Source organism: Ostrinia furnacalis, unplaced genomic scaffold (genome assembly GCF_004193835.3).
Source record: "Ostrinia furnacalis isolate ACB-3 unplaced genomic scaffold, ASM419383v2 OfSCF2419, whole genome shotgun sequence".
Taxonomy (NCBI): Eukaryota; Metazoa; Arthropoda; class Insecta; order Lepidoptera; family Crambidae; genus Ostrinia; species Ostrinia furnacalis.
Window position 1 is genome coordinate 285,901 of NW_021132658.1, and position 12,169 is coordinate 298,069.

The window sequence follows — 12,169 nt, forward strand, 5'->3', positions numbered from 1 at the left end:
TAAGACGTCCACTGCTGAACATAGGCCTCCCCCAATGATTTCTATAATGATCGGTTAGTAACAGCCTGCATCCAGCACCTTCCTGCTACCTTTATGAGGTCGTCAGTCCACCTTGAGGGTTGACCTCCTACGCTGCGCTTTTCGGTACGTGGCTTCAAGTTCTTTACGAGATCGTATCAGAAATGAGGAGATCCGTAAACGAACTAAAGTCGCTGACATAGCCCGATGGATTAGCAAGCTGAAGTGGCAATTAGCAGGACACATACTCGTAGTACGCAGAACTGACGGCCAATGGGGCAGTAAGATTCTAGAAAAACGTCTGTAACATTTTTTATTTTATTTATTTTCTTTATTAGGAAAACATACAGCTTATATTATGATACATGAAACATGAAAGAATAAAAGAAAGCAAATCTATAAGATTTTCTTATTTTGCGCAAATCTTCACATTAAATTGTTTTTTCTTCTCTGACAGATGTGATTACGTACTTATTTTCAAGTTGGCAACTCCTGATTTTTTAATACAACCTGTAAAACCCTGGGACGTTGGTATGGCTCCTAGCAAATTACGTCGAGCTTTCATTCTGGCTTACGTACACTGGCATTCAGCAATTAACCTGGAAACAACTGAATCGCCATAATTTAATAATACTAAAGGGTCTTTATGACCGCGCGGTGAAATGCTACGAAATGAATAAAGATTCTCCCGCCGGATGAAGGGATGAAGGTTGTTTCAAATATTACGGCTGTAATGGCAAACGGCTACAAATTAAAATTGAATAATTAACAATATCCAAGATAATAATTATCCCTTCTTTAGGGTTGTCACAAATACGTGGCGTTTTTCGCGTTTTTGGAGTCCCATTGTCATGATATTATTCAACTTTTATTTTCTGCATCTACGTGACAGTTAGGTAAGTAGTCGGCACACCCATCAGGGTCGGTCGTGTAAGTAGTATCATAAGTAAAGTAGGACCTATAATAAGTAAAGATAGTTCTTTCGAACCATTTTTACACACTATGTATTTCATTTCAAAGTAATCCCTCTGTTTCTACGTTAAATAACCAAAGCAACTAACCCCCACTAAGGTGATAAGATATTTTTTAAGTAAATAAGAAGAAGAAAGAGTAAAACTTCTTGTACCAATGCAGGTTCCTCATTCTTCTGTTTCTTCCACAGGCTTGTTCGAAACTGACGGCGTGCGCGTCCCAGGAACGGAATGCGACTTCCAATTCAGCCGGTCCGGGAACCGGCCGACACACGGCCGGCTCTACAGCCCGCGATACCCGTCCATCTACCCCAACAATATTCGGTGCTCTTACCACTTCCACGCCAGGTGAGAACAAAATACTACTACTAATTAATTCAATTAGACATTATGCTTCCTGGAAGGAAGGAAGAATCTCCCTTTTATTTGATCCTACCCCCAAAACATAAAGTGCTCCTAACCACTTCCACGCCAGTTGAAAATAAGACTCCCTTTCATCTAAATGAGTCAACATCATCAACAGCTACAATCTAGACATAATGCTTCCTTAAAGGTATCTTAAGACATAGTCGGGGAGACTATGTTTCTACCCCAACAACAATCAGTGCTCTTACCACTTCCACGCCAGGTAAGAACAAAATACTTCTACTAATAATTGATTCAACATGAAGATCAGCTACGTCTGGACATTTATGCTTCCATAAAGGTATCTTAAGGCACAGTCTCCCCCTTATTTGATTCTACCCCAATAACATTCGGTACTCTTACCACTTCCACGCCAGGTAAGAATAAGACTCCCTTTGATGTAGTTAGAGAAGTATAGAGAACGTCAAAATACAGTAAATAAAAAAGGTAGCCCTTATGGGGCACTTTACATGTCTCCTTATCTTTTGGGCCCTACCAGCGATCATCATCATCATGAACATCAGCTGAAGTCTCCTCCTTAATTGATTTTACCCCAACAACATTCGGTGCTCTTACCACTTCCACCCCAGGTGAGAATGGATTGCTTCTTTACGACTTCCAATTCCAGAAAGTCCTGTGACTGAAATTATGATAATGATGATGAGTCAGTGCCGAAAGCACAATTTCCCCATTAAGTATTTGATTCTACCCCAACCACAGATCCCAATCTTAGCTCACACACGCAAATCTTAAGCTGGATTGCACCATCTTACTTTAACTTTGACAAACGTCAAAAATCTATCAAACTCCACACAAAAAACACCGATTATCGTTAAAGTTACGGTCAAAGATAGGTGGTGCAACTTAGCTTTAATATTATAAATAAATTGCCAAGGCAAAAAGATCCCTTTGAAATATCTGTAAAGTATTTGACTGGATATTTTTGATGATCACAGACTCGCAGCTCAAAAGCCTTTGATGTTTATTATTCCTAAGAAGTACCTACTTAACCGTAAACATAATTTAATTTATTTCAGACCAAAAGAACGCGTGAAAGTGGTTTTCGAAGAAGTTTCCCTGCAAAAAGGTGACATTAGGTAAGTTTTTTAACCTTTTAAAACTTTATTTTAGTCTGTGTAAATAAATAAAAATTAATTGCTGGTGCAATGATTTTAGGCATCATATCTAATTTAATTGTAATAATAAAATATGGTTCTTTGGAGAGAAACATTATAAAATTATCTGAGATTTTTCCATTTACGGAAAAAANCATAAAGAACAGCTACGTCTGGACATTATGATTTGTTAAAGGCGCCTAAGGGCAGAATCTCCCCTTTATTTGATCCTACCCCCACAACATTCAGTGCTCCTTACCACTTACACGCCAGGTGAGAATAACACTCCCTTTGATGTAGTTTAGTCATGATCATCATCAGATGAAGTCCTGGACACATGCTTAAGGAGCTCTTAAATGAATAATCTCACCCATATTTGACTCAACTCCAAAACCATTGCTCTTACCACTTCCACGTCAGGTGAGAATGGACACAATTACATCAAAATGGAGCATCTCATTCCCTTTTGATGTAATTGAGTCATCATCATCATCATCAACTGAAGTCTCCTCCTTAATTGATTTTACCCCAACAACATTCGGTGCTCTTACCACTTCCACCCCAGGTGAGAATGGATTGCTTCTTTACGACTTCCAATTCCAGAAAGTCCTGTGACTGAAATTTTGATGGTGATGATGAGTCAGTGCTGAAATCACAATTTCCCCATTAGGTATTTGATTTTACCCCAACAACAGATCCCAATCTTAGCTCATACACACACTAAACGCAAAACTTAAGCTGGGTTGCACCATTTTACTTTAACTTTGACAAACGTCAAAAATATATCAAACTCCACACAAAAAACACCGGTTATCGTTAAAGTTACGGTCAAAGATAGGTGGTGCAACTCAGCCTTAATATCTATCTCTATTATATAAAAGAAAGTCGTNATATTTAAAGAGTAATTCAAAAAATTAAACACGTAAAAAAGTTCATTTTCCTGTGAAATTGGAGGCGTCTGACGCAACCTGCTCCCGTGACGCTTGGCCGGCAACTGACAGGTCGAGACACGTTCGCGCTTATTCGTAGGCACAAAGTGCGTTGGAATTAGCGTGGTAAGTCGAATAGGTTCTATGTAATTACGCTGTTAGTATTTACCCCTGTTAAAACCAGCCCCAGTCTCCCCTAATAAGAATTGAGCAAAACGAATTCTACAGAAGATATGCTACTCAGCCTTTATGTAAATGTTTGTTAGAATTCAGATACAAATTATTGACATTTGGTCAGAACAACATCTGCTGGATCAGCCAGCACAATAATAACTTTAAAATTCATCATCCATTTTGCCTTCTCGTCTCTCTGAAAATAGGTCGGGCCGCGTATTTGCTTACCCTCAAGACGAACCCATTACGGGATTCGCATAAAATCACCGCCAATATCCGACGGCGGACGAGGCAATAAAATCGTTATACCTGCATGTCGTAATAGAATCCTTGATCTGAAATATTGAATATTACTCGACAAGCGCTCCCGCGGACGTTACCGTAAAATACGCCGTAAAAATCGCTTCAATAGCTACTACAATGTACGCTCTTGTATGGATGGGTTTATGAAGTGGCCTGAGGGGTTTGGTTTTACGCGAAATTGTGCAGTTTGAACTACCTACATTTAATGGAGTTATGCATTTTATAGAGCTTTGTTGGAATATATCCGCCGTACTTATATAGACAGATATCTTAAAGCGGATAGCCCGTGTAATATTTAGCCGATAACTTTTCCACGAAGAATACTCAAAACAAGACGTGCGAGAGCTTAAAGGATTTGGTCGCCAGATCAGGAGTTAAATAAGTACCTACCTATTAAATGTTAACTACCTTATCTTAAAAAAAACCCTCTATCATTTGGATTATAACTGGGTTAAACTGTACGGCAGACTTTATAAGACGCTATAGGTGGCAGAAATGGCTCAATCAGAGCAATAGCTTGACGTATCTTTCAAAGTAACCAATCGTATCTTTTTAACAGTCTGGTTTATTTGGAACCTCCTATACTTATCATAATAAAAGTAAGTACTGTAAAGAAAAAATACAAAAAGTAATCAAAAGCAACAATGAACCGCATAGACAGCTCTTCTTTTTTTAAAGCATCGCAACTGTAAATATTTAATGCGCAATTTTAACAGGTAATTTTCCGCACAGGTAATGGCAGTAGTAAATCAGGCATTATTAGAGGGAACGTGTAATTTTATGCAGTTTTCAACAACACTAAAAATACTGAAATATTGCCCGCAATAATACAGTTATTGCAAGATTCACAACGTTTATTCGAATGGATAAACTTTTTACAATTAAAGTGAACTGCCTTGTTTTAAAATTTACAGTACGATAAGACTGATCTGCGTAATATTCGATACTTTAATGGAACTATTAGGTGTTACTGCAAGCTACCCCGATTCTCACGTTAATAGTTTATGCAACTGAAATTGTGAGTGTGAAGTTGTGAGTAAATAAAATGTAGACTGTTTATAGGCCAGTAGAATTAAACACAAAAATTGATTAAATCGGAAATAATTCCTACAAANATGTAAGTAACGATTTCTTTCTGTTTGCTATTTCTAACTATTAAAATAAGTTTCAGTGCTAATTACTCTAAAAGCCTGTATGATTGATTATGTTAAACAATGTTATATCGTTTACGTATACAATTGCACTATTTGATAGAAATCGCTATTACTCAAATTGGCGTCTCATTTCGAAAATCTAGGAACTAGAAACACTAGGAATTAGTAGAAGTGCAGAGTGCTGATGGAATTAAGATTTAAAGAAAAAGAAGAGAGTGATGAGAGATAAACCATGTATTTTCAGACAGAGAAGTGAAGTGACAGATATAAACAAACAGTATAAAAGTCACATTCAAATATAGCTATCAAAACATAGAATGTATTACAGCCAGTTCTGGTTACTTAAAAAGCAGGTTTTTACAGAAAAAGTGAGATGACTAGTGGATAGATCCAAAAATGTTTGATCTATCCACCTTCAAAAGACTCGCTTTAGGGATTAGCCTCTGTTCGCTTTTCGTAACATCTAGTCTAGCTCCAAACTAACCTCAAATTGTTCCCCAAACACAGTTCATCNCGTTCATCAAATTCTCTGTACAAACTTGACCGACTAATCACCTTAATCATCTCAAAATACCATTTCTCCGGCTAATGCCTGTCGAGTTAGCATAATTTAATTACGGGCATAATGGACAGCAACGCTACGTTAATGAGCCGGACCGTAAACTATATCTGCAGCTTAATTAACTAATAATGCATGGGTGCACTGCTCTGAATATGATTTACATTTCATTGGAAGTTATAGGGACTATTCAGTTTGGAGATTAGAAAGTAAATGAGTAAGAACGACTGGGTGTGCGTTGTCAATGTTAGGCTGAAAAGATGTTTAATATTGTTTGATGTAATATGTACCATCCTAAACTACATCACACTTAACACCAGGTGCAAATGTTGTCAAATACCTGCCTTGTTATGCATTTTAAAAAAATCATCCCAAAAGAAAAAAGTAGCGGAGTAGAAGAGCTATTAATGCTAAGTCACTAGAAAAACACATCATGATTAAATTAGATAGTGATAATTTTAGTATTCCAGTGTTCCCTGTCCCTGTTTTACGAAGCGCATTACAATTAGTAACTACGCAACTAAGTATAGCAAAGTGCCAGTAAACAAGCAAGTACAATAGAAGTTTTAACATTTTAAGGCAAATTAAGCTTTATTTTTAAGGCCAATTAAATAAACGTTTAGGGTTGCCCTAAATAAACCATTCCTAACTTCAACCCGTTCGTTTTAACGAAGAGCTAACTAAACCATATTCAGGCTTAATTAACGATTAATGCACGAATGCACTGCAGGATGGAATTTACATTTCATTGGAACTTTGGAAGTTTTACACGCGCGGTTGGATTTTGACTAAAGGCAACATTTTCAGTCGACGCGCGATTGACGGCTTCAATATGATGCGACACTTATTTATGGGCGCTGGTAAATTATTAAAATAATTATTATGTAGGCTTTTTGATGTGATGAGTTTGATAAACACTTATAGGCTGAGTTGCACCACCTTATTTTAACGGTAACTATGACAATAACCGGCGCTTTTTATATGGAATTTGACAGATTTTTGAATTCGTTTATACTAAAATAAAATGGTGCACATTGTACTGTCTAGGTTTTTATTTAATGAAATTAGGTCGACGTTATGTACACAATATTTAAGATTTTAAACTTTCGCGTTTCATTTCAATTTTAACACACCTTTTTTATCGCAAAAATGTCACGTTGAGACCCTGTTTCTTTATTTTAAGAGTTATTTATAATTGGCAAATGTTTAGATCCCTAAATACAGTAGCAAAATGGATTTTCATTCGGTTGTTTCTTCTCCAAACACAACCAGGCATAGGTATAGATAGGTAAGCATATCAAAGCACTCATGATCCCAGTAAAACAAGCTAAACTAAAGCATGCTCCTAGTGCATCGGGCCCAGATAATCCTGTTAGGTCCCGCATACCCGTATAGTACCAAATTCTAAACCTGTAAGCTAGGAACGTTGTGGCTCTTAAAGATTTACGTGGAAATCTATCAACGAAATACGGTCTTCAAACTGCAGATTTTATAATGAAAACTTTTATTAAAAAAAACTGATATCATTACAATATCAGTTTTTTTATGCAAGGCAGGTATTTGACCATACTCACACCTGGTGTTAAGTGCATGAAGTTTAGAATGGTACATATCTGTGGGCTGAGTGTGAGTTTAAAAATGTATGAAAATTTTAGTTTTTGAACGTTTCTCGCTAGGGGCGCTGTACAATCCGTCATACAATCAATGTCACTTTTTGACGCGCTCACTAGAAGAGATGAAAACTCACACTCAGCCCTCTGCTCTGTAAGTGCCTTTTCACTCTCGCCTTGAAAAGATTCGGATTATAATCTTTCGGGAAAGACAGCAGCAGGCAGCAAGTTAGGCAGGCTTAATTAAGTTTAGATGGAATGGATGAAAATTCTGTAACCTGTAAGACCACGCTCACAACTTCACATTTACTTAATATGTATGTTCTGATAACTTAAACATAGCTCGCAGTTCTTAAGACTATGACCTTTGTTTGATGTTATCAAAGTATTAACTACGCAATTTCTACTATTTTATCTAACTGTAACTTCTACCGATGTTCAAACGAAAGGTCGTGGGTCCATTTCAAATTATTTAAGTGAAAAATCATGTTCTAGGTAAGTAAGATCATAACATGATGTCGTTTAATTTTTTGTTTCCAGCTGCCTCCGCCGCGCTGACATCATCAAGGTGTTCGACGGCAGAGACACCACCGCGCCCGCAATAGCCATGCTGTGTAATGAGCTTACAGGTAACATTTATCATCATCATCATAATTTTAGCCACAGCACGTCCACTGCACATAGACCTCCGCCAATGATTTTCCGCATTGACCGGTTGGTAGCGGACTACATCCAGCGTCTTCTGCTACCTTTATGAAGTCCTCGGCCCACCTTGTGTGTTGTCAAATAATACGTATTACCATTTATTAATTTCTTATAAGGCGCGCTTATCTTCTTATATTGGAACTTATATCATTTAATACATACTTCACATCTTAATGAAAAATACAAATCAGAGTACACATTTGTGTCACTTACTGACACCTAACAACTATATTAGATACTCCGTTGTTAAGCTGAATGTGTCGCCAACAACAATCTATGCAGGATTACAATTTTACTGTGCGTTGATTCCTAAACGAATTTTATCACCGATAAAACAGCTTGTAACATTCGGATATTTCGGATAACTCCAATTCAAAAGCCATCTGTTCTAAACCCAGGTGATAAATTTTGGTTATCTGATCTTCTAAAAATAATGCCTACGATCAATCAACTGTAACAACCCGTAACAGCACAATCGCATAGTTATCCGAACAAATGTACAGATGAATTCGAATACCATGCGGCTTCCATTCGGTTAACGAACGCATAAAATACTTGACCAGTTTCACGTGAAAAAAAAAACAATAAAAAAACGTTACCAAAAATTGCGAAGTAAAAACGTTCTCTAAAATAAATCAAAGAGAAAAACAGAACAAGGAAACTATAACCTTTCAAAACAATACAAACAGGGGTTAATCAGTAGAGCTACTGTTGTGTGAAGTTCAAATTAAAGGGCCTCATTCGGCTTAATCATGACCTGTGTATTTTATGACAGCATTTTTGACCCTATCGTACAAATATAGGGTAAATAAATAGAAAATAAAATGGGATAGAACATTTTAAACGGATATCGCAAGGTAAAATAATGGTCACCATAAGAAGTTAAATCTTAACCGTAACGAAACTTCCCTCGTCACCTTCCCCTACGTCTGTATCTACCTTTACATCTTTTTGAATGAGTAATGACAGGTCGAAGTAGCTTTGATGCTAGGGTCGACAAAATGTAAAAAGAGGACATTTTAGAATCTGTTTGGGTTTTCAAAGCTTACAAGAACTGTTTTGGAGACGTTGTCCTTCAATATTGTTTATTATATTTTCAACTGAGCAATAACATTTTACACACTAGGTAGGAACTATTTCATATTTAGGTTACTAAATAAGGTGATTAATGACGCGATTGTAAGAACTATTTATTAGTCTAAACAAATAAAGAAATTTTGACTTTGACTTTGATGATTAATTGGAAGAGGGCAGCGCAGGACCGGTCATGGTAATCCTTGCAGAAGGCCTTTGTTAAGTAAACGTTATTTGGCTTACACGAACCACAGATAATATAATACTAGTACACGAACGAACGATTGAACGACAACGTTGACAGCCCTACTCTACGCTCTAGTTGCGGCAAGCCGTGATTGCTTGCTCCATTCCCAATACCTAATTATCCAGGTTTTCAGTAATGCTTTAGTGCAAAAGTGTTTACTAACTGGAACTAGGTATGACTATTGTGGTGAGCTCACTCGTAACACAAGCATATTTAGCTTAGTACGAGGGGCTAACGGGAGTATTAGTAATTTGTGCAATAACAAATTACTAATAATCTTTTTTAAAATAGAAAAAAAATTTATAAATAACATTTCAAAATAGAATTGTTTTTATCAATTTCAACGTTAGTGGTCAATCCACAGTATAAATCGGCAGCTTGGTAAGCACAGTCAGCATCAAATAGTTCGAACCCAAAGTAGCCAAAAAGTTCGCAACACGTCTGAATTAGGGTTGTGTAACTTTTTGACCATTTTGGGTGTTACTTACTATTTGACGTTGACTGTACGTAAGACGTCACACTGCAGCATCTTTAGTATTTATATTAAGTGCTATAATTGCAACTAAAGTAGCCAACTGTGCATGCCATGCACTTTTGATAACCGTAGAGTTCAAGGATTGTTTTTATCGATTGCAAGATGCATCGTAAAGGTCACGCGCAGTAAATGTTCCAGTATGTTCCTATTTACAAATAACTATTGCAGATAACATTATCTACCAGTGTATATTGTATAGTAATAAATCGATAGACCTATACACAAGAAGGTTAAAGTTTGCTACCAAATAGTCCAAAGTTTTTTCCAATTAGGTAAGTTTATAATATGAAGCCTAAGAAGGATCTTATCTTAGTTTCATTAGAAAATATAATTATACAACACAAACCTCATTTTAAGCTACTAAGCTCATTTACTAACCTTGATGNGTGATGTTATTCGTCGTCTGGTAGAGGACATATCTTGCAAGCAGCTCGTCGAACGATTCCTTCGGCAGTTCTGACGTCGGCCACTCGACTGATCCCATCGGGTCCTGGGTAGAGTTTCGTGACGCGACCCAGTTTCCATTTGAGTGGCGGGATATTTTCTTCCTTCAGAAGAACGAGTTTATTTAGGTCCAACGTTGTTTTGTTCGTGGTCCATTTGTGGCGTTGTTGTAGATCTCGCAGGTATTCGTGGTGCCAACGCCGCCAGAAGTGTTGACGGAGGGCCTCAATACGTGCGTAACGGGTCAGTCGGTCCAAATTGTCCTGATGATACGTATGAGATGGTATCGTTTTGAATGATCGGCGATAGGTGATAATGGTCTCGAGTTTAATATTGCTTCGATTTGCGATAGCAAAGTACTTAGCTCTTCGAATGTCAGATGTGAACGGAACACAATTCGATTCAAGAGATGTTTTGCGGATTTGACAACGGCTCCGTACAGACCACCAAAGTGGGGCGCGTATGCTGGGGCAAAATGGAACGCGATACCCTCAGTTGTCATAGCGTCAGATACACTGTCAGTGGTATGTTGCTGCTTTAGGAATCGTTTCAGTTCGTTACATTCTCCTACAAAGTTAAGCCCATTATACGAGTAGATGTTTACAGGTTTACTCCAGCGCGACATAAAACATCTTAAGGCCATGAGGAATGACTCCGTGGTATGATCGGTGACTGCTTCTAAGTGGATTGATATATTCGATTGATCATGCTAAGTTTCAGCCACAGATGGGCCGATAAAACGTACGTATTGAAATAAAAGTTTTGTAAACGAGTGAGTGGACTGTATAATTAATTATCGGTTGGTTTTCGCTATATTCGAGATAAGAGTTTTCGAGTCGTGAAATACGGTTGTCATCGAGAAACGGTAATAATTTTACGTGAGCTTTTGATGAAAGCTTTTTATTCTATAACATAGAAATATCGAGTATACGAGAGACGATTAAACTTGACTTAGTCGAACTAATGAACGTGAAAGATTATTCATGTTTGATTACTTGCAAAGGCCCTGTGAGTTTTGATACGAGTGTTTTTACGATTATAAATAGGAAACGGTACACATACGCGGTTGTTCGGTTCAGTTCGTGTATTCGATTCGAGTCGGCGTTCGAGTTGTTTAAAATTATTTAGAGCCGTGTCATACGAGTCCTCGCGCAGAGGAATATCAACAGCACACCTGCCTAAGTTATCACGAGATGATTGAGTCACATGATTGAGTTCTGTAAGTGATGGTGTAGTAGTCAAGAAAAGTGCACGTAACCTTGTTGGTTTTAACATTCGAGATAGATCCGGATACCAGCCAGCCTAATTTTGTCTCAATTAATTGGAGATTAGAACCGGGGGCGACTGGGATTCGGTTAGATTGGATTAAGGTCCAGAAGAGATCCGCGCCTATGAGTATGTCTATCACTGACGGCTGTGTAAAGCTTGGATCTGCTAGAACTACTCCTGAAGGCAAGTTCATATTGAAACGGATGGGTTGACTTGGTGTTGAACCCACGATACGGGGAATGACGAGACACGATAATGTGGAACTAAATTCTGTTACCTGTGATTGAACTGTGACTGTACATTGTCGATTAATAACTTGCGCGTTACCGCTGATGCCTTGTATCGTGTTTGAGACTTGACGTGATTGAATACCTAACTTTTCGCACAAGCTTTCCGTGATAAGCGAGCACTGACTTCCTGAGTCTAAGAGCGCCTTAACGAGTACGCTTTTTTTGTTATGCATTATACGTACTGAGGCTGTTGACAATAAAACTTGGTCAAGGGTCGTGTTTTCGATTTTCATTACAGCCTGAGAATTTGTAGTAGTTTCTGGTTCCACGTGAAGATGCGAATTATGTTTTTCGTTACAATATTTGCAGCCACGTGAGCGACATGTGGAAACAGTATGTCCTGGTCTGAGACAATTTTTGCAAAGAC

General features: G+C 37.8%; 1 protein-coding gene across 1 annotated transcript in view; it reads left to right on the forward strand.

Annotated features, from left to right (window-relative positions):
• Positions 1-12,169, forward strand: part of Sol1 (CUB domain-containing protein Sol1) — a 276,393-nt gene that overhangs the window by 253,363 nt on the left and 10,861 nt on the right. Inside the window, exons 6-8 of the mRNA XM_028308406.1 lie at positions 1,181-1,337; positions 2,432-2,491; positions 7,779-7,867. Coding sequence (XP_028164207.1) covers positions 1,181-1,337; positions 2,432-2,491; positions 7,779-7,867 — 306 coding nt within the window. The remainder of the gene's footprint in view (positions 1-1,180; positions 1,338-2,431; positions 2,492-7,778; positions 7,868-12,169) is intronic.